General features: G+C 36.3%; 1 protein-coding gene across 3 annotated transcripts; it reads right to left on the bottom strand.

Moving 5' to 3' along the window:
- Nucleotides 1-2489: 2489 nt before the first annotated feature.
- On the bottom strand, nucleotides 2490-23505 carry CCDC18 (coiled-coil domain containing 18). Of its 3 annotated transcripts, XM_059478299.1 has the most exons (25): nucleotides 23463-23505; nucleotides 23063-23210; nucleotides 22689-22839; nucleotides 21963-22130; nucleotides 20955-21064; nucleotides 19987-20115; nucleotides 18351-18447; nucleotides 17561-17682; nucleotides 16653-16962; nucleotides 16360-16463; nucleotides 16090-16250; nucleotides 15405-15625; nucleotides 14498-14608; nucleotides 13748-13879; nucleotides 12908-13042; nucleotides 12242-12319; nucleotides 11696-11812; nucleotides 10293-10460; nucleotides 9695-9837; nucleotides 9105-9268; nucleotides 8112-8325; nucleotides 7463-7562; nucleotides 6333-6449; nucleotides 5754-5899; nucleotides 2490-2935 (listed from the first exon to the last, which is right to left on the bottom strand). In XM_059478299.1, the coding sequence occupies exons 2-24, from the start codon at nucleotides 23200-23202 to the stop codon at nucleotides 5768-5770; spliced, it is 3324 nt and encodes a 1107-aa protein (XP_059334282.1). In that variant the 5' UTR covers nucleotides 23203-23210; nucleotides 23463-23505; the 3' UTR covers nucleotides 2490-2935; nucleotides 5754-5767. The 3 variants fall into 3 exon arrangements, with proteins under 3 accessions (XP_059334282.1, XP_059334283.1, XP_059334284.1); XM_059478300.1 differs by lacking the exons at nucleotides 23063-23210; nucleotides 23463-23505 and having other exon boundaries at nucleotides 21963-22090; nucleotides 22689-22833; XM_059478301.1 differs by lacking the exons at nucleotides 20955-21064; nucleotides 22689-22839; nucleotides 23063-23210; nucleotides 23463-23505 and having other exon boundaries at nucleotides 21963-22008.
- Between the last annotated feature and the right edge of the window lie 85 nt (nucleotides 23506-23590).

Consider the following 23590-nt stretch of genomic DNA (forward strand, 5'->3'; position numbering starts at 1 on the left):
TCTCTTCACTGAGTGGTTCAATTCTTCACAGGAGCAACAATATAAATGTAACTACAGCATAATGTGACTGGTCTTTAATACTATCTGCACCTTCCCTGAGTCAACAAATCTGAAAATGCACACCTGGACCTTGCATGATTAAGGGATAATCTCCAAATCAACAAAATAGAAGCAGATGCTCCTACATGTGCTCATAATCTGCATTATCAAAACTGATGAATACAGAATTTGATCAATCTATAAACTGAGGCACTTGTAAACTCCATGGACTGTTTTTAATAGAATACAGCTTGTACAGTACTGGTTGGAAAAGCCTTTTCCACATTTATAAGTCTGTAGTGCTAAGTCCTCCACTTACAGCTATGGACAGTAAACTGTACCCAGAGTGGGGTCCCTCTGCTAAAGCTCTTCAGAATTCCTACACCTACAGCATCCTCCTGGTTCTTTTACAACACATTGAGGAATAGATTTCTTCCCTGATGCCTTACTATTGTAAGAGTCTTAATAGGCATTACAGAAAAAGATCCCAAATTGCAAAATGGGATGTGGATTCTGAAAGAGACAAATTGTTGGACAGACTCCTGACATTTCCTTTTGGCAGAGTTCCCAACCAAGAACAGAGAAAGTTAAAAGCATGCTGCAGTGGAGAACTGACAGGAAATGTTGAACAGACAGCTTCACTTCATTCCTGCTAAGACTGAAATCTCAACACTTCTGATTCTGCAATTGACATGTCAAAAATTTTTAAAAATAAGAACTAGCCTGATGTCTAGGTTTTGGAGAAAATATTTTACATATAAACTGTGGATTAAAGAGAGGCGTTTGAGCTGGCACTTCAGTGCAATTCATGTTTAACATACAGTAACTGTAGGTATACTACATTCAGGGAGAAAATCAGTCCCTTGTTTCTGTCCTGAGTGACAGGAAAAAGAAAGACCTTAATAAGCAATTAGCCTTATGAACAGCATTCAGCTAATTGCAATGCCATTATACACAGTGAAATGTTTTTCAAGACTTAACAACCCCATGTAAATGCAACACACTTCACAAGAATGAACTTAGTGTTTCAGGATTCAGGATTTGCATAGATGTAAATTGGTTAGTAACTCAAGAAAAGTAGGACGCTACAGAAATATTTAACTGAAATTATGTTTAAAATAGTCCATCCTTTCCAAAAGAAATAAACTGGCTTGAGCAGCATAAGTGGAATCCTTCTCAGGCAAGCAACAAAACAGCAAAATATCTAAAGATAAACATAATTATGATTCTCCTTATTTATCAGGTTTGACCCAGAGTTTAACCAGATAAGTTAGTATACAGACAAAATTTCAGTGCAAATGCTATTTAGCTGATTCAGAGATTAGGCAAATTGCTTTTGCTGCTCATGCACATTTATATTTAGTGCATGTAGGAGGAGCCAATGAGGCTTTATGCAATGCTAGTTAGTGGAATTCCATTAGTGTTGTGATGCAGCTGCAATTAAGGATTGGTTATATTTTCCACTTGAAATCCTGGTTTGAAGGGCTTATGTATTCCACTGCTTGAAAAAAAATCAGTCTGAAATGTGATGCATACATTTCTAGGCTGAAGGCAAAGTGATGTGCATAAAGAGAGTTAAAAATAAAGGTAGTTTAATTTGCAATTATTGCACCAGTCAACCAAATTCTAAGATCTTCCCTTTACAGTTAGGTAGAGAAAGAAATAGCTCTATTTAAAACACACAGTATATTTATTTCTGTAAGTAACAGTGGTTTTTGTCACATCATGATTTTCACAATAGCAGAATAAATAATCTGAAACTGCAGCAATACTTTGGATGAGCGTATCGTGGCTTGTCAGTGGTAGCAGAATGTGTGGCTGGTTTTGTAGAACCACTTAATGTGGAACATGTGGCATTTGTGGAACGTGTTTACATGAAGGGAAAGAGCCAGTACTGCCCAAGGAGTTCAGCAAACTGCCACTTGCAGAATTTCTGGATGCCTCAGATAGGTTTGTTGGCTAAGACACACTTTTAATATACAAAACACTTAACTGAGGTCTGGTATTCAAACTGAAATACATTCAGTTCTTTTCCTCTTCTTTACATCAAATAACTTTAGTAACTTGATTTCTGAAGTATGAATCACATGTCTTAATGCACATAAATCTCGTGTGCATTAATCAGACTTAGATTGATGCCTCAAAAGCATATTTGCAGTTTCTGATGCTTATGTAAATATAAAAGTGGGGCCACTAGCCATTCATACAAGCTTAATTGTGTAATACTTTTGGAAACCTGGAAATAAATATGTTTTAGAATGCATAGTTATGATGTGAATTTAATCAATGAGAATTTTTGTATGGATTTTTGTTTGATTAAAAATATCAAAAGAAACAACTTCAAGCTTTATGGCCCTGTCCCACAACCCTGTGCATCTTAAAGATACTGCTTGGAGTAAAGCAAGCAGGTTTTGCCAGTGTCTATAATCAAATCAGTGTCCAAAAACATCTTACAAACAGATAAATTTTAATAATATGTTGTGTCTGCATCACTGCATTTGTACAAAAAAAGATAAAATACTCCCAAACAAAAATTGCTAATAACATAGTACCATTGTGCTTTTAGTTAGAAGTGAGATATTAAACAAACATATAATCTAAAAACCTTGGGAAAATATGACAGCTGAAATTAATCCCTACAACTTAAAAAAATAAATTTTATTCTGAAGTATAAAAGATAAATTAATATGATATTCAATTAAGGCAATAATCTCAATAACAGCTGGAAAAATAAAAAGGTTGTCATCTGCTTCAGTACAAATAATTATATGCCTTATTTAGAAATACAACTGTAAAATGTCCTCTTGGAATGCACAGTGACAATGCCAGCAACAGCATCCCTGGGCTGCTGCTTGTCCCATGGGCAGCAGCACTCATTCCGTCACAGTTCTTGCACCTGAAACAAAATATGTGATTACCATAGCTAAATCCATTTGTACCAACATGTTACTTTTCATTATTAAACTTTAGCTTACAAACTCAAGAAAACTAAGAGCAGGTCTCAAGTCCATGGCTGCCATCTCAAATTCTGATTTATGTTATTGATGCATTTTTGTTCACTGTTCTTGTAACTGAAGTGCATTTGCTTCCTCCAAGAGCACAACTTACAAATTTTCCAATACCATATTAAGTTCCAGCAGATAAGAAGGAAAATGTTATGCAGAATATTTTTGAGAAGAAATCTTCCTATACAAATCCCTGTAAGAATTTTGTACAGTTTAAATGAACATTGTCTTTTGAAATAACTCCTCTGCACGGGGCTTAAGGTTTCATGTTGGATTGCAATGTTGTTCTTAAGCTGCTAACAGTTCGGGAAGTGTCTGCAGAAACCCCATCAACAGTATCAAGGTATTAAGAGGGAAAAACCCTATGATGTCCACTAACACTGAGCAAGAAAAACAGCAAAACAAATGTTAGCTGTGTACAGAAGTAAATGCAGCCAAACACAGCATGTTTGACGTTAGGGGGTTTTTGTTAGTTTCTAGAGTTTCACTACCCCTACCCCTCCTTTTAAAAACAAGTGAATATGCTGGAACTAATTATTCATTTATAGAAAAAAATAGAGTTTTAGGTGTCTTTGGGATATATACACAGCAGCCATGTTTACATTAGTTAGTGCTGCAGCACACAAAGAGACTACCAGCCACTACTATTTCACATCATATTATACTAAGGTTCTTGTTAATTATAAATTTTAAAAGAGGTTATGTTGGTCCTCTGTCTATCTATGTTTAGCTAGGTATTTATTCTTTATGAGGAATGCTATACATACTGTACAGAAACACTTGTAAGCAGCATATAAGCAGCTTACAGCTAACAAATGAAAGATTACAGTAATTCTTATTTTTTTAATGCTATGCAGTTTTTCAAAAATGTTGTAAAAATAATTTTTTAGAAAATTCAATCATTGTAAGCACTGATTTTTTCTTATATCATTTTAATACAATTTTAGTTCTCATTTCAGAAGGAACTATGGTCACAAAAAATTAGCTTGCTGTAAATCCAATCTGCCTTTTTTTTAATAAAGAAAATTACTTCAATTTCCCAGAAAAATGAAAAAAGCCATTCTTAATGTTCAGCAAGATATTTTTGGTTCCTTTATTTGGAATATTTACAGCTTCTAAGGGTAGCCAAGTGCTGTATTGTTACACAATTTTCACTGCAGATTGAAGCACAGTAAGAACAAAGAATAATTCAACTGAAAACTCTGTGACCTGGTTATTTTATGAGTCCCAAAGGGACAGAGTGGACCAGAACACAAATCAACCCTCCCAGCAATTCCTTCCCTGAACTAATATATTTTCTGTAATAAGCAAGGAAGGCAATGTATTAAGAAGAAAAAGAATAAGACAGACTGTACCCCTGGGCAAGACATACACGCTGCCTCTCCACCCCTTTTCCCTAAATAGATTAGGAAATTTATTTTAGAACTAGGACAGAAAATTTCTGTGCAAGTCTGGTCAATCAGTGTGCAATGTGCTACTAATGGAGAAAGTGTTTTCTTACATTATGTTAATATACTTAATTTTTAAACAAAGAAGGAACCATATAATATCGTAAATGGAGCCAGAAGCCTTCTGCAACATATTTCATGTTTACACAGAATGCTCCCAAAATCCAGTGGTTTTTCATCTACTTCACTACAATGAAAATAAAATTTCATTTCCTTGTCCCAAGTGTTGGAACACGACCAGAGCAGGTCTATTTTCAAAGCCTTTCTTAATCATTCTTAGGCCTCTTCCTACCTGGTATTCCTTAGCAAAAACAAGTCAATTTGTCTGGAATGAAAGAGTCTAGTCAGCAATTGTGCAGGGGCTAGCTAGGAAATTCTTTCTTTCAGAATCATCCCTTAGGAAAAGTTAGAAATTGTTAATGGTATGTGTGACAGGCAGCAGCAGTCACTGTCCTGTTCTTGGGCATCATCAATAGCCTAACAGAATTCAAGATGGAAGAGCTGACATTGCTTGAATTTGCAGTGAAACCAATATATAAACTTTATATTCAGCTGGGACACAGCCAAGCCCTCATGATCTGGAATACCAAAGGCCTTTGGTGTTCACACAGAAATGAGGCTTCTCTGATCCCTCACCCTGGGGAAAACAAACACATAAATGCAGCATAACCAAAGTAACAGGGACCATCCTGGCTTTGGTGTTGAGCTCTAGCTGGCAATCATCCTTGACTGAACTTATTTCTGCAAAAGCCTGTTTATCTCAGACCCCATTTGTGTTTGTAGAGACTGATTCATGCACCAAAGCCAAGATTTGTGTAATTCACAAAGTTAGCTGTCTTCTCAAGTCCTTCCACACACCCCCATTCCCTAGGCCAAAACATTCTCACTTCTCCTTCCTACAGCATGCTGCAGCTCAGGGGCCTTTGATGCAATCATTTTCACAAGATAGGTACCTAGGTCATAAGAAGCTCTCATCATACAGCATATTGCTTTCTTTCATTTCAAGGAAGACCATATCATCCATAACCAGAAAATCAGGTGCCTAAAGATAATCAGGAACCAAATTTCTCCACAGAAAGCAGACAATTAAGAGTTTGCCATAAAATCTGTAATTTTAAAATAATCAAACTTAGGAGATAAGAATACAATGATTCTGGGAGAAGTAATGACACATTAAAGAGACACCATATCATTTCTTCCAGGCACTACAGTAATGGCATTAAAAATTGATCATTTGTTGTCTATCCAAGGTATGTTTTACCTTTCCAAGAGCTTCTAGGCTATGTTGTTTTCTTTCATTCTTTTTTTCTTCAGCTGATTTATTTCCTGATCTCTCTGGAGCAATTCAAACTCTTTTTCCCGAAGCTCATCTTTGGAATGCTGGAGTTTTTTCTCTAAGCTCTCAATCTGAACAGAAAATGCAATTAAATCAGAACCAATATTTTAACCAAGTCAGAACAATTGTATTTAAGAAAAAACCAAACCCACAAAATAAACAAAACTCCCAAATATTGTCAGTATTGACCCTGACTTTGATTCCTCTGTCAATTTTTTTATTTTGTCCACATTTTCCTTTACTAAAAGAGCAGTTTGGGAGCCATATCATAGCAAGTGAAAAATCATTTTTCATTTTTGCACTGCTATAGCCTGACAAAATTTATAGTTTTAATTGACAAACATCTATTTTTACTGGTATATTCCTTCCCTCTCCCTACAATAAAAAAGAGGTTTTATCTTCTAGATTAAATCTGGCCAGCTATTGAGCCCCAGGATCAGACTCTCTCATAGAATTAGCTGCCCTTTGTTAGGGGAAACTGTGTTTTTGATTAAGCAGCATTACCTGTTTATTGCATTCCTTAATTTCCAACTCTGACTTCTCTAAATTACACTGTAATTGAATTATTTGTTGCTCCATTTCTCCCTTATGCTCACGAACTGTCATATCCAATTGTGCAATCTAGAGGTAAAAAAGAAAGAAAAGGAAATATTTTATTTTGAAGTAATATGCAGATTTTAAGAAGCCATATTACAAACTATGAGAGCAAAGTGAATGAAATTAATTAAAGTATTCTCTTGAGTAGCCAATATAAAGCTACACCCTAGCTATTTCATTTAAATAGTGGCTAAACAAAAAGAAAGGGAAAATTGGGAAAAAGTCCATAACTGAATATGTTAGGTCCTCACATACACATAATGCAAGTTATCCTTTTCAATGAAATATGTGTAATTTATTATACTAATCCACCTTTTTAGGAAGTGCCAAATTTTGCCAAACCAAAAAAATTGAGCTTATCAAATGCTTTGATGACTTCCTGGGGCAGTTCACAGGGCACTGTGGCAAAAATACATTGCAAGATCTGTCTTCCTGACAGTGTCAGTTCTTTGAGCAGACTTATTCAAATCCCACTCCTTCTCTCTGAACCTCAAATATTCTTGAAGACAAAGGCTGGTAACTCCTTCAGGAAGAGGTTTATTATAAAGTGACAGAAGCAGAATTTTCCCATGATGGGCATCAAATCCTGAAGCCAGACCAAAAGTTTGAAAATATTTCAAGTGAGCTACAGAAATTTATCCACAACAAAGATACCATTTCATATTTAGTGGCTGCTTTAATGTGAATCAGAGAAGCTGCAGTGCAACAAGGAAAGGAATCTATCATCTCCAAGCACCCTTCAGCACAGACCTCTCCCTCCTCCTAGCAATCACCAAGATGACAACAGCTGCCCCATGACTGCATCACTAATGAAGAGTCTTGGGACAGGGTATGGCATAAGGTTTCTGATTTTCCTGGTACATAAGCCTTCAACAACATACAGCTGGTTTGAAGTTGGCACTGTGCCTGTAGGAACCAGTAGAGTTTGAGAAAATACATCAAAGCAACCAAACCTAGCAGGCCTAACCTAACTTTTTGTGACTTATCTGCTATATAACAGGAATAATTGTCAGTAACATGCTTAAAAATTATCTCACCTGAGCTACTCTTTGTTTCAGTTCCCAATTCCTTTCTTTCAGTGCTTGGTCCATGTCAAGGAGTTCCTGCTTTTTGTCTTCAATTTCATCCTTGCAATACCTGAAATTCTCATACATTTAACTGCTTAATGCACATTCAGTTGCTTAGCTTCAAATACCCAGCTTGAAAATCATGAGATCTATTACTTACTTACAGCATATTACCCTAAAGGTGAATTGATTGCAAGGAAACAAACCTAAATAGAATCATTCTGTTAATTACATTCCAGTTGGGGAATTCTAAGTAACTTCCTTATTCAATTTATTTAATTGACTATATCAGGATTCTTTAAAAAATAAAGTGTCATTAATTTGTGGTCAGAAAGTAGACTGGACAATTTGACTATTCTTATGATTACTTCACAGCTTTAAGATTCCTAAAATAATTTCAGCAGATTTTAAAACAGAATTCTGCAAAAAGAATTCAGCACCACTTTTAGAAATTAAAAACGAGCCAAGGATCTCAAGTATGGAGCTATCTGATGGCCCCAAACCACCTAAAATTATAGAGAGCTGCTAAAAACATTAAAAACCCCATCCAAACTACTTGCTATTCTTAAGGAATGATCAACATAACTAAGTTTTCATGACAGAAAAGATAGCAGCTCACCTGAGCTCAGTTGTTAGATCCATGATAGCAATGTTCTTCTCCTCCAGAGAGGACTGTGCATTCTGCAATGCATTTTGCAACTCCTGGAGCCGTGTCAAAGTGATCTTTAATTCTCCACAGGCATTCTGTAATGCAGATTCCAGTTCTGCTATTTTCTGTAAGGCTTTCCTGTGGCAAGTCTCACTTTGAAGCAGCTTATCTTCAAAATCATTCACTATTTTACACACACACCACAAAAGAGAATGTTTAATCATCAGTACATCAGGGTCTTCATGCAACATCACTACCTAGTAGCACTTGTGGTCATAATAAATTTCCAGTATCACTATTTTTAGGACAATCTAGAAAAACAGTGACTACTTATATAAAAATATGTTTATGGTACCTAAGTATTTGCTAGCTTTATTCAGTTCATAATCAACAATTGACCTGAAACATAAGGATGTATCTAAAAACACGTGGCCAAGAAGGCAGTGCAGACACAGTATAGTAACTGACCATGCAGTGCCAGGAATAGTGCAAGCAGAATTGCTGCTGTTTCTCTGGCTTAAAACAATGGTCCAATTAAACTAAATGGAAGATGATGGATTGGAATGTTTGTTATTTCCATAGACTTGTGGGGTTTTCTGCTTGTTTCAAAGAGCTGCATTTTTTGAATAGCATATGCCTTTATTAAAGCTACGTGTCTCATTTGACTATTACATTAAGAATCTGCATTACCAATTTACAGGGAAACCACTTAGTATTTCACCTGGGGTGAAGGTATATACCACAAAAATGAGAATTTGCAAAAGTATGTGAAAGATGTTTGTGATATTTTTGGGTTGTGGGGGTGTTGTTCATTTAGGTTTGGTTTTGTTTGGGTTTAAAAAGATAATCATTTTTTGACCCTTATGTACTTGATTATGAAAGGGGGGGGGAGGAAAAATGTCCAATACATAGAGAGGAACAGTTTAATAAAAGGAACCCTGAGAAACAAAATAGCCAAATTACCCTCATTTGCCTTTCTGTTGAGCTCTGATCTTGCTTCTTCCAGAGTGATTTCCAGCTGATTTATCTGCAGCGCTTTGTTTGCACCATCTCGTTTTAATTGCACTACTTCTTTTTCCATGCCAGTAAGTTCATTCTTGCACTGATCCATCTCCAATTTCATCTGTCTAAGAGAAGCAACCAGAACAAAATGAACAAAGGAATAACAAGAGCAACATGCTCTAAGACAAGTGTTTGTGAATAAAATGGAAAGAAAAGCCATGTTAAGTAGGCCTTTCTTGTAATCAAAGCTATATTCTTTAAGACTAGCAAGCTCCTGCAGAATGTACTCTCTACAATTACAAGCAGCTGATATGGTTATGATTTGAACTGCTATCTTAAGGCTGAGTAGGTTGCCAGGACATGCATTAATTCCACTGGAAAACTGTTCCAGAAAGTCATGCCTCTGCTAGTCAGAAGCTTCCCTTCTGATTTCCAGTCTGTGCTGCCAGAGACTGATGTGTAAGCCCAGAGCTGAACAGCATTTCACACAGCAAGGGTTCTCATCCATGTGCCCATGTGCAGAATACTTCTCTCATTTATCCTAAACCTACCTGATTGTACAATTCAGTTCAGCCACCTTCTGCCTGTTTAAATCTGCTTCCTGAGCAGCTAGGTGCAGTTTCTCCTCCACCTTTCTCAGCTCATCTTCTGCACATGCTTTCTGCTTCTGGAGCTCTTTTTCCAAAGTGGATACCTATTGGAAATGGCATTTAAAGAGTAGTTTCAAATTGAATACCAAAGAAATACACATTCTTGTCTTGTAGCTCACACAGGGAGAGTTTTTACACAACAGATTTCTTTATAGTCTGTATGTAATTTAAAACTAAAACTCTGCACATTTGAAAGAAAAATAGTTTCTAGTAAATGCAATAAGATGTAACTTTCTGAATTTAAATGCACTTCTACTTAACTGCAGTCTAGGGTTTGATTTTCCAAATACCTAGCCACTCTAATGCTAACTAGAATGTTTGATAGCTCAGAACCTGGATTAAGATAAAACAAGCCACTAAACTCTTTATTTTACATATATCAAATAATAATTATCAACTCAGTTATCAAATAAATATTCAGATTTTATAGGTATTATGAAAACATATATAAGGCACTTAATTTTCTCCATATATGTAGACAATTCTCACCATACTGTACCTGTTTATCAAGTTTAATTTGATTATCTTCCAACTCCCCATTTCTAATAGTTTCTTGCTGTAACATTTGCTGCTGATGATGCAAAGTTTGTTGCAGGAGAATATTTTGTTCACTCATGTCCTGAATAGTCTGACCTTTAATTTTTATTTCTTTCTGCAAATAATGAAGCTGAAAAGACATTTATTTTCCCTTACAATAAAGCATTTTTATTTGCAGTTGTTTCAGCTATTGTCTCTTAATGAACACAGAATCACACTTGTGATGCAATAAAATTTTTGTGTCAGAATTTAGTTGCATTACAGTTTCAACAGTACATAACAGACCTCATAATTCATCATTGTATTATGCTTTACACACTGAGGAAAGTAGCAACTTCTCAGTCAGTCCCAGGTTTTGATTCTTGCTTTCTAGATAGCACTTGACAGTATTTTAAAACCATACGTAGCAGATTTTTAGTTAGAACTACTTTTCTTTCTGCCAGTCTTCTTTATTTCTCAGAAAGTCCTTGTTTTCCCCTTGAGATTTTGTTCTCAGTCCTCCCCTTTATTTCTTTTTGCCTGTATGATAATAGTCATTCCAACAAAAAAAATTTGAGTGCCTAACTTATTTTATATTGTCTAATCTGGTTTCTCAGTGGTGAATGCCGAGGGAACTGTTCTGGAGAAAAAAAAAAAAGGGAGTGTTCTTGGAAAAAAAAAATAAAGCCTCACTTGCCACACTTGATGTTTCACACAGGATCCAGTCCCCTCACATGCAGTATAGCAAGAGCAGGGCTCAGGGCTCAGGAAGCAGCAGTAAATATCCCAGGTTTATGTGACAGACCCCACCACTTCCATCAAGCTAATCCTGTCCAGGGTCCAGCAGCCTCCACTTGACTGAAGCCTCTCTCAGCAGGGAGGCCAGCAGTGACATGATCAACCTGCTATATAATTACTTCACCCACTAATAAAAATTCCTTCTAATATTTAAAGTTAACTCTTTCTTGCTTTCAAGTAGTAGTGGAAAGTAGGATAAAACTCAGGGTTCTAGAAGTAAACATTTTTTTATGCCCAGGACTTCTTCCCCATTAAGTTGAAAAACAGATCAATTTTGTGCCCTTAAATTTATATTACAAGAGTGCTCTCTCCATTTTTTCATGGTAATGTTTTGTTTCACATTATTCTGATTTTGTTACCTCTTTCAACAATTCATTTATCTTGGTGCTTCTTTTCCCTTAAATTACCCCGTGGTTTTGAGTTATGATTTGATTTTCCCCTTTACCCTCACAAAATGTATCATTTTTTCCCAGCTTACATCCACAGGTCCTGTTGCAAATTTCGGCTGTCATTTCACAAACTTTTAGATTATATCAATCATAACAAGTGTTCTCTGCAATACAGAAGGGTTTTTAAACAAACTGTTACCTCTTCAGACCTTTCTTTCAGCTGATTTTCAAACATCTCCTTATTTTCTTGAGACTGACTCAAATACAGTGCAACTTCTTCCTTACATACATTTAGTGCTGACTCAAGTTGTTGTACCTAGGTGAATGCAATAGATTATTTAAAATTGCATGGCATGGTTTGTATTAACTGGTCTAAAAATTGTATTAAAAGACAGCTTTGTGTAAAACATCAGAAAAGTTACATTTTTATCATATGAGCATTAAAGCAGCCATGGAAGATTATAATTAACTTTAAAACTGGAATAGTCTTTGTAACTACAGTAATTGCATTAAGCAATTATGCATTGCACAATCTCTTACTGTAGGTTTCATCATACTTTTAATTAAAAAAAGAAGACAAAAAAAATGAAACAACAGACAAAAAAATACTTCAGACAAATAACTTGTGGAATATTTACTTAAGAGAAATTTATATAAAACAGTTTTTCTATAAAAGATAAAAGGAAACACACTGTTACTGCAAACTTTAAAACTATTATTTGAACATTACAGAAAGTTTACTAACTTTGATTTTTTCTTCTCTTAACTGACTTTCCAGCATCTTCAATCCTTGATCTTTCTTGACATTTTGCTTTTCCATTTCCTGTTTTTACAGACATTTTTATTCAAGAGAACCATCTACAGATATTACATAACATTCATCAAATGTTATAAAGTTATAAATAATTTAATAAAAACTCATAATTGGGAAAAAACACAGATCAGTGTATCTAAAACACAATTGCTTGTATAATGTATTTGTGTGCATGATACTCTGAAGTGAATTTGGTTGCTGAGAATGTCTCTTCATATTCTGCAGTAGCAGGCATTATTAAAAGGAATAAAATATTATCATAGTAGAACATTATTGGTTTTCCACCTAGTGCAGGATTGATGCAAACATTCTTTATCCAGATCTCTTTCATTAGAGAGAGAAGCCCAAGGGGCAATCCAGAGGCATAAAGAGAATGCTAAGACAGAAAATACTGAAAGGTCATTAAAATTTGACCAATATATAGTAGTAGTAGTAACTGGTGACTACACTAGATTCAGTCAATTACTCAAACAAGAATTAAGAAGCATAAACATCTTTCATTTTCCCCAATTTTTCCATGTATTTATGAACATGTTCTCCATTATTTTTGGTCTCTTGCTTGATTTGCATGTTAAGAAAGTGAAGAGCCAGCCTTACCTCTCTGTTTCCTATCAGCAGCCCATCCAATGATTCAATGTGATGCTGTTTATGTGCAACCTCTTGTTGCAAAATGGATATTATTTTCTCTTGTTCAACAACTTGTTGATGTTTCTTCTCCAGCTGTGTTTGAAGCTGTCCATAAGTAAATAGTAATTTAATATTTTAATAACAATGTATTCATCTAAATATGTGATTCATATTTATGCACCCATCATTTTATAAGGAAAATTAAATACATTACTGACATCAGCAGCATTGCATATTGTCAAGAAATCCCAAGAACTTAATATCTTAATTCCAGAGGAGAATGAGAGCAGACAGAGTGCAATTGTCACCAACCAACACAATAAGACGTGCATCCATTCTTTACTAAAAGATGAGAAGCTTCTTAAACAGCTAGAAATAATCACAGTTATATTTCTAATCACATGGAGAAACATTTCTTCTCTAGAGACTGAAAAACCCCTGAATGCAGATGCTCCTAAGGCTCAGTTTGGCAGAGGTTCAGGCAACAAGAACACTTTTAGAAGCTGTCATGCTTTAAATCCAGTAGGCACTAAAGCTATACTTTTTTTACTGTGTGTTTGGAGCAAAAAACAACAGTACTCTTCCTAAGTCCTTATTTCTCTTCAGTTGAGCAGGATATGAATATTTCAGGGGGAAAGTTGTATAGCTAGCTAGATAGAGATGTACTAAAATCAGGCAATGTAGGGAGAATAAAGAGGTTTTTAACATAACATGTTAATGGATGTGTCTCAAAATTACCTGACAAATCAGTACAGGAAAAAGTTACCAAGTATAACACTCATACATAACACCACACCATAAAGGTCTTACTAGAGCAATCTGTTTCTCCATTTCTTTGTGCTGCTTGAGGTGAAACAACTTTTCATCTTCAAAAGCAGAAGTTATTTTCTCATGTTCTTCACTGATAGTTGTTTCCAGCTCATGAATGCATCTGTTTTTTCCCTGGGAAGTGGCAACAATAAAAGGACTGAATAAAAACATTTAGCTGTGATATTAAGTTATTTGATCATCTGGTTTCTAGATTTCATAAAGGAACAGCAAACAAAATTCTGAATTTACACAGAGCATGTGTCATCTCCAAGGATGTCAGACTGATACCACAGGTACAGAATATCAGTAAATGCAGCCACTACAGACACAAGGTGTCTGCCAAGATGGATTATGGCACAGGGAACTCCTGACAAAGACAAAAAGAAATTCTATATTCATATGGATAGATGGAATCTTTAAAATACCCTTTTGAAGACTTTTTAATTTACAAACCTACATGTATGTCACTGAAACAAATGGCAATTCAACAGGGCCAGATCTTCATTGCATATGTGACCACAAGGAAAACATAACATGTTCATTAATAACTTACCACATTCAAGGGCAGGGAAAAAATGATGCTTTATTTCAAACAAGATTCTGTTTTTAAAACCTGTGTTCCTAAAATCTGCACAGATTATTTAGCAGATCTGAAAGTCCCCACATTTTGAATACAAGGAATACTACTATATCAAGTTAAACTTTTATGTATTTTTAAATAAATGTGGTTTCTCACTGAGAACATTTTACCATGAGTTCCAGTTCCAACTCAACATTTCTTTCTGCAGCAGTGGAATAAGCAATAGTCTTTTCTTCCAGCTGTTTCTCAAGTGCAGAAAGCTGAGAAGACTTTTTTCTTATCTGAAATTAAATATGCACAAAACAGCATGTAGACAACTGTTGCAGTTTTATTCAAATATTTGTATGCACTTTCTTATCACCAATTCCATTTTAGCTACTACTATAGTATTTTTAATAAACTGTTTGGTTGATTTTGTTGACCTATTATATTCTATTACTTACAGAGAAATATTCAGGACAATTTACCTACAATTTATCCAATTAATTATCAGTGAAATAGCTTTACATATTCATAACATTTGCATTCGTTATTAGGAAATAACTGCAAAGCTCATTATGCTGAACTCTGTAAACATATTAGCACCAGAATGGAAACATTAGCAATTTAATTTATTCACCCTGAGAAAAGGTGAAGCTTAAATTTTTTCTTTTGTGACTCCCTGGTAATCATGTTCATCTCTGGCAACTACAGTAACATTCAAGGAGGAAAAATACAACTGTTGCTTCAACCTGTTTCCTAGGATTACCCATTAATTCAACCACACAAAAGCAACAAGACTGTGCATATTTTCCACATAGCAAATCAAAGTAGTAGCAGAAAAGCCTACTAACCTTAAAACAGTATTTCTGACAACTAACCCTACACCAGCTTTGAAACGGTATTTCTGACAACTAACAAATTAGGGTTGCTAAGCCTTTCTGCTTGCTGAAAAGTTTAGTTGGAATTTTTCTCAAATTAATCAATTTTTTAATTATTATGGCAATTGCAGTTTTTCCATAACTATTGTCTTAATTATCTTTGATTACTGACTGAAGAAAAAAGGGCATATTCTTTTCAGTGCTATTTAAAACTTACTTCTCTCTCTAAGCTGTTAGTTTTTGAAGCCTTCTTCAACAGGTCTTCCTGTATGGTTTGAAACTGACTGGTTCTTTGAGCCATGCTGGTCCTCAAGGCAGAATTCTCATCATCTGCTTTTATCAGTTTAGTGCGTAGCTCTTCTATCTCTTTCTGGAATTTTTGCCTCACCTTTTCAAATTGTTTGCTTATAAGTTCCAACTGTTCACATTTTCTCCTCTCTCAAAGTAGAAAAAATAAATTTAAGATTAATTTATAAAAGAACATGCAAACCAATAATGTAACTCAATGCAGTGACTCATGAAAACAAACAAAATACAGACAGCATCATATAGGTGCCCTGACATAATTCCATGTAGCAGTCCTAACAGTAATGACAGAAGCAATCAGAGAAACACAGCAGGATACAAAGAGTCAACAAAAATACAGAGATTTTAGCACAATGTGCCTAAAGAAAAAAATACATTTCAACACAACTCCTAGCTCAGCTATTGCTGAACAAGTAACTTAAGCAGCTGAAGAAAGAAATATATTGTGTCTGCAGAACTTGACAGTTTCCAAGGTGGCAAAATGCTCCCTGTTCAAACAAAGCACACAAGCTGTAAAACCAACTTGAACCCTTGCAGAACATTTCTGTTCTGTGGATTAATTAGACAGAACTGCACAGCTATTTCAGCAAGCTTACCTCCTGGATTTCTGATCAATCTGACAGGCTCTGTTTCCAGGTCACATAACCTGCTGTTTCCTTGTCCTTCATTACTGTTAGAAAGATGCTCAGCTCCAGTACAGAGAGTTAAGTTTGCATCAGGCTTCTGAATTTCTGTTTCTTTCATTGCCAGTTTAATGCTATTATAAAGAAGGACACAGATATTTAACATTCTGTCTGCATGTTAATTCTCATAGCACCTTATCATCTGCCTAATTTTGCTGTAGCTCAGTGACCAGAAAGTTATACCTTAGGTCTGCAATCAGAGGTTTACTTGATTCACCACAAGATTCAGGGGTAGCTTCTTTTTCTGAGGAACTCAGGAGCTGGTGTTTGAAATGGTGCCATTTAAACTAAAAGTTAACAGAAATCAAAGATCTATGAAAAATCAGCCTTTTATTGCTTTACAGCATCCTTAATTCATGTGTTATATTGGCATATGAATTTTAAGACACATACCAGGATATTAAAAGTTTGGATAATTCAATCCTTAAAATGATTCAAAACATAATACACTGTTAAGGCTGTAGCAGTTACTCTACCTCTTCAGGTGTACTTAAAGACAACTGAGAAATAATGGTTTCCAGGATGCTGAGCTCTTCCCTTGAATCCTCTATTTCTTGATGACATAATTTCAAGTGGTTCTGTTGCTCTGCAGTAAGTGCTCTCAACTCTTCATTTGCACTTTTTAGAGCATTTTTCTCTTTAAGTACTATTTCTTTTTCAGAAAGTTCACTCTCCAGCTTGATGATCTTCTGATCAGACTGACTCAGCATTGATGTCATTTCAGTGTTCTTTGCTTCTAGAGCTTTAATTTCTTCTTTTGTGTTGTGATTCTCTTCCTTTAATTGTCTAAAAAGACATTTAAAAGGTATTTTCATTACTAGAGGCAGAGACTTACTGAGGAGACTCAAGCTAATGTAAAGGTGTTCCTACACTGCCCACTCTTGCCAAAATGGCCTAAAGAACAACGATTAAGACCGGAATGTGAGTGTGGACAAAGCATGTAAATTGAATAATCCCAAAATATCTGTGCAGGTGCTTGTCCAAACCTAACAATTCTAAAGACAATCAGCTGATGGTTGTCTTCCCTCATTAAAGCAATGAGGGAATTACCAAAGAACTTCTGAAGAGTTGGGACACAGAGCAGTCCAGAGCAGGTCTGTTCCACGAGCTGCAGTCAGCATCACAACCTCACTGAGGCCTGAGTGCAGCCCATGGCAGCAGCAGCAGCCAGTGAGCCCATGAACAGTGCCCCAGAAGGCCTGGGGGGCTTCTTCCTGGGAATGGGGGCAGCATGTGGCATTAAAGGGTTTAAAAATTACTTACAGAAAGTGAGCAGAAATGTATTGAACTATATGAATTGAGCAGAACATTCACAGTGACAGCTGCAACATACAAGTTCTTGTAAAAACACTGTGCAGAGAATTTTTAAAAGCCTCTGTGTTACCTTAGTTGCTCTTCTAGGATGTCTAGATCCTTCCTGTAGCTGATACACTTATCATTCAGCTTCTCTCTTTCTTTTTCACAATTAATTAAACGTTCTCCCAAGACTACTTCTTCAGCTTTAGCCTTAAAAAGCAATTATTTTTCATTACTGTACAGCAATAAACCAAGCTTTCGTGTCAAGAGGCTATTTTAAAAATAACATAATGCTCTTTCTGGTAGTCAGTAGATAATCCTATTGCTCACTATTGTGAAGAGAAGGCAAGAAGCAAAGAAATTTTCTTTTTCTGTCATTTAGGAAAAAATTAACTTAATATTTTAGGGCATATTTGTGGTTGGCAGCCTTGTTCCATAAGGAAAAAAGTCAAACAAAACAAAAACTTCTGTAAGAGCTAACTTAGGGAGATTACTCCATTTTCATCACAGATCTTCTTCAGCACATGTCTCATTGAACAGCTTATACATCTAGAGGAACAAGAGCTTTTAAAGAATCTTGTATTTTTAAAATGTAAACTTCCCAGTTGGCAAGCAGGAGACATAAGAAACAGCAGCAGTATTGGGATACTGCAAAGATGCAGACTCTAAAAATGCAGACTGAGCAAAGACAGTGTAAAATTATATAATTGAATTTATCACTACAAACACTTGCTTACCCTGTCCCACTTCTTTAGGGCTCTGCCACCAACAAGTGGAAACAATTGATTCACTGGTGACCCTGTTGCTATTGGCTGCCTGGCCTATTGGAAGAAACATCTTCACACCACGGCAAATACAAGTGAAGAAAAAACTCTCACCTTTTCTAATTTTTCAGTTATTTCTGCTTTATACCTTGTAAAAGCCCTTGTCAGCTCCTCCACATTCAACAAAGCTTCATTTCTTTGCTGTTGTGCTCTGTCAAGCAAAAGATGCAAACCAATTTTAAAACCCACATCCTCCAGCCATTAATGTAATTATCTTCTCCAGTTACTAAAAACTGCAGTAATTGTTCCAGGTTCTTCCTTTCTTCTCCCAACTTTCCAAGCCCCAGACACCACACTGTGAGACTCTGCTCCAAGAAAGAACCCAGAGCCCCCCTGGTCCCCTCTGTCACTCCCCAGCACTGGCCCTTCCCCTGTCATGGCTCATTAGGGAAGGAGCTGCAGAGTGAACTCAGCACAGCTCAGGTGTGCAGCCTGTTCAGGACAGCCAACAGGGGCACACAGGAATTCCTGCTGCTCCAAAACATTTCTCTCTTCCACTCAGGGGCTGGGGATGGGGCAGTGCCTCATCTAAGTACAGCCAACCCTCAGATTGGGGTGTCTCAGTCTGGGGACCAGTGCCCGTCTGGACATGGCAAAAGTATCCAGAGAAGGGGATAAAAGAATTTCAGAACAATAAAATAGCATTAGCCTAAAGCACTTCAGGTTGCCTGTAAGTAAGTTGTTGCAATTAATGATTAAAATTAAACCATAATAATTGTTGATACTAACCATAACATCGTACTTAACACCTGGCAGAAGCTCAGCTTTTCTGAAGTACAAAAATATTTACATTTACATCTAGTAACTAAGTACAGCTAGTTCCAGCCCACATGCTCTGAAGGAGCAGCAATCATAAAGCAAAACATTTCTTCAACCAGCAGTGCAAGCCCCACAGTATTTCTGGATTTTTTTGCCTTAAGAAGGTTAGAGGTTAATTTCATGGGTAGAGGCACAAGTCAAAGAGTTTGCATTTAAAAGGTTCAAGAAATGTTGTCCCAAGCCATTAATTCAGGTAAATTTTTTCCCCCAGGTAATGCAGTTAAATTAATAGGGAAGGTTGGGATCTTTTTATTTATTCCACTTCTTTAAAATTACATTTTGGAGCTGATAGGAGTGTTCATAGCAACTTGCAACAATCAAATTCCCAAAGTCCCTCCAGTAGTGACAGAGCCACTAGGCTAAAGGAGGCAATAGGAAAGGGAAAAGGGAACTGAGATGGAATTACAGCACCCTTTCAACAGTATCACACAGACAGGTAAGATTAAGGATAACGTAAAAATGTTCTCTTAAGTTGTTCTTTTATCATTTTCCTCACACCAAGGAATACTGCTGAATACCAGCTGCTGAGCATGCACTCCAGGTTCTTCCAAGACAAGTACAAAAATAATTCAGGAAAAATATATTCTGGACACTGAAGCTTTCCACTGCAGTACCTCCATTCTGAAGGACAAACCAGCTGATAAACTGGGCACTAAAGTGTGCTATCAGCCCGCAGCTATGAGCTGATCTCAAGATTTTAAATGTGCCCATTTAAGTAATCAATACCTTACCACAGAATTTCCCCTTTTTTAAAAAATAACATCCTTAAAACAGAAAAGTCATTTGATTCCACAAAGCAAACCACTGCCAATGGAAATAAGCACTTATGCTCTATTATTCTATGCTCCATTTCTTAAAATTAGTTAATTACCTCTTTCCTTGCTTGCTTTGTTCAATTAACTCAATTTTCAGAATTTTATAGCCCTTTTGATATCTTTCCAACATCTGTTCTCTTTCCATTGCTGTTTTCTGATTTTGATCTAGTCTATCTTCTGCATCTCTAGCAAATAAACAAAGCATAATAAAAAATAAGAACTTTTGGTAAAGAAAATAGATTTCTGTTGTTCTTTAGTGCATAGAATGTTACAGAAGTGCTAGACAAACAGGCTAGAACTCTCAAAGCTAGGTCAGGAGCACCCACAGTCTGCAAACTCCCCAGAGTATGTCTGCAGCCTGGAGTGGTATCTGACTTATCAATAGGCACCAGGTGTCACAACTGCCAAGGACCCAGAGCTGACTTTGTGTCATGAGCTCTGATCATAGAAATCACATTTTCTCTGCCAACAGGTGTGACTGGGAAAGAACGCTAAAATATAAATTTAACATAAGTATTTTTGCTTTTGTGAAGTCAGACTACTGAAATATTAATTGAATATTCCATAACATGAGGTTGTAAGGCAAGTTGATAACCAGGGATGTCTTCCTGACACCTCTGAGCAGCATTTACATCAGTTTTATCTGGCCATTTGCCTTGATTAATGTACTCATGAAGAAAGAATCCTTCATGTTACAAAGAGCACAGGTTCAGAATTATGTATGCTTGTTCCAAGAGAATCTATGTGGCCATGTAGCAAACAATCACCCTCACCAGCACATTCCTATTCAGCACACATTGCAAACTGGCTTCTTTCAACAGTCTTTATTATTTTTTCCTCAGTTTCTTGAAGTTCATTCAGCACAAGCTAAACCATGTCCCTCCTCCTAGAAATGGCTCTGAAATGAAAGTTTCAGACCCGAGGTTATATGACCCACAGAGTACCAGAAGTTATGTCATCCCTAAAAAGAGACTGGACTAGCAGGAAGACAACAATAAAATATTGATTTGAAAGTACACATTACTTCAGAATTTTATCTTGAGCTGAAATTTCTGCTTCCAAATTTACAATCTGTTCTTTCAACTTCGGAATGCTGATTAAATGTGTAGCTAAAGCACCCTCAAGATATGAAATCTGAAATACAAACATATTTGGGGTTTCATTAACAATTGCATATATACAGGTGAGAAATAGAACAATCTGCTTGCTAAATGACAGTGCTCTTAACCCTACTGTAAACTATGTTTGTTCATTTACACCACCTTAACTCCAATTTTCTGCTCATTTAACATTCTTTCCAGTTCCAGGGATATTCTGTCGAGCAAAATTATTTCTTTAGAAGTTGATCTTGTGTCTTGCTTTTCCCCACAAGTTTATATCCAACTACTTCTTCTTTCAGTGCCAGGCAGTCAAACATTTTGTTTATCTATTTATTTGTACTGTTTTGGAGATAACATTTCTCAAACAAAATCCACTAAGCATAGCTATGTCTTATTAATATTATATATAAACCAAATAAAGCAACATAGTTGTCCTGAAATAAACCTGTACAAACAAATGTAATTAAATCAGTACTGATTTATTAGATACAATACTCCTTTCTAACTCATCTTCACTTTTTTCAAAATAGCAATATTAATCCAAGCTGAGAGATGAGCTATTTTAATTTCCTAGACAACTGACTACTGTGCCATTATTATTCCCATTAGTGTCTCAGACACATGAATGTAAGTACTAAATGCATTAGTTAACTATTTTCTGTCATAGTGAGTTTTTCATTCTGTGGCTTACTGTCTTTAGACTAAACTTTGGAACACAAGTAGATAGAATTCATAATTAATATAGTTGTTTTGCCCATGGAGATATATATTCCAAACTATTCTGTCCAAGATTAATATTGATTATGAAATACATACTAAATATTAAAACTTACACAGATTAAAATAAGACAAAACTCAGCACATTCTGCTTGGAATTCTAAACTCAAAAATCACGGCCACTGGGTGTCTTGGGGCACACTAAAGATACATACTTTTGTTTTTGACTGCATCAATTCAAAGTTCATTGTTTCCACTTTGTTCTTCAGGTAGTGATTCTGAGAAGTCAAAGATGCATTTTGCTCATGAAGGGCATCGAACTTCTCCTGAAGTTGTTCATTTTCTTCCACAGTTTTATCCAAAGTTGCGGATACAGAGTAAGACTAGACATAATAGCATGTTTGTTTATATATATATATATATATATACACACACACACACACACACTCTTATCTAAAAAAACATCATAGAATCAAAACCAGTGTGAGTTGAAAGGGAACTTTAAAGGTCATGTACTCCAACCACCCTGCAATGAGTAAGGACAACCTGAAGCAGATCAACTTGCTCACAGCTCTGACCAACCTGACCTTGAATGTTTCCTGGGATGGGGTCCTGTGGCTGTGCTGCACCACCCTCATGAGTAAAAGCCCTGCTACATCTCATCTAAATCAGTTGAAAATCCTTGTCCTATCCCAACAGGACCTGCCAAAATCTTTGTCCCCATCTTTCCTAGAAGCCTCAAGCACTGAGAGGCGGAGCAGAAACTTCCCCACAGCACGGGGAAGTTTCTCAAGGGATACTATGTTTAAGGTGCTCACTTGACATCACTGCCCGATTCTACAGTGTATCTACTCCAAGCCCAGCAGCCAAAACTGCTCCAAAACACAGCAAAGGAGAGAAAGCCAAAGTAATAAAAAGGAGTAACGAAGAGAAATATTTACTTTGCATTTTCTTTGGAAATCCTGGCGAGATGTTCTCCCAGAGTTCTTCTTACAGCTGGAAAAGCCTTGACAATCATAATTGGGCTGTACAAAGTCCTGCAGAAGGACATCTGTAACCTCATTGAAGCAGTGGCTGTAATATTCCCTTGTACTAGTTTTAGAGGGAGAGCAAAAAGTCAGTACTGCCTTTTTCTTTATTAGGTTGCTCATAAAGACCATTCAAACAAAAAGCAGAAAATGAGATAATCACAGTAATCCATCGCACAGAATACAACAGAGCTAGGCTACAAGAGACAGGAGATTCTCATTCCAGACACACTCATACCTGGAAAGCTCTTTCTCTACAGTTTGTAGGTTTTTTTTCACACTCATACCTGGAAAGCTCTTTCTCTACAGTTTGTAGGTTTTTTTCAGTTCTCCTCAGCTGATTCTGTAATGACTGTACGTTTGCAAGCAGGTCGTCATCAGCATCACTTTTAGAGCAAGTCCACATGCTACATTCCATTGGTAACATGCATAAGGCTAAAGTAATATTTAATATTAAAACACTGTTAAATGGGCACGAAAACTACTTGCAAAAATAAAAAGAAAGATGAAAAAAATAAGCTCAATTTCCAAATGTACACATTTCACACACTCCTCCTTCCTACGTTCAGTAGATAAAAGTAACAAATTGTCTTTTTTGTGAGTAGTTCTGTATGCATTCATGAAGTACAAAAAGCCCCATGACTTGCCATACATGAAAACTGGAAAAACCTGCTGTACATTATTTACCAAGAATCCGTCACGCAGCGCATCGCAGAGCTCCGGCAGTCCGGTGCACCTGCCGGGGAGCCCGAGCAGCGAACGGCGCACCCGCGAACGCGCTAAACTCGCCTCACTGCCCGTGACCAGCGCAACGA

Source organism: Ammospiza nelsoni, chromosome 9 (genome assembly GCF_027579445.1).
Source record: "Ammospiza nelsoni isolate bAmmNel1 chromosome 9, bAmmNel1.pri, whole genome shotgun sequence".
Lineage (NCBI taxonomy): Eukaryota > Metazoa > Chordata > Aves > Passeriformes > Passerellidae > Ammospiza > Ammospiza nelsoni.

Excerpts from the sequence above, each read along its gene's own strand:
- CCDC18 (XM_059478299.1), bottom strand. The coding sequence starts at position 23,202 with ATGTTACCAATGGAATGTAGCATGTGGACTTGCTCTAAAAGTGATGCT. Across the intron at positions 7,563-8,111 it reads GATCTAACAACTGAGCTCAG|GTATTGCAAGGATGAAATTG; the intron begins GTGAGCTGCTAT and ends TGAGAATTTCAG. Across the intron at positions 5,900-6,332 it reads TTAAGGAATGCAATAAACAG|ATTGAGAGCTTAGAGAAAAA; the intron begins GTAATGCTGCTT and ends TTTTCTGTTCAG.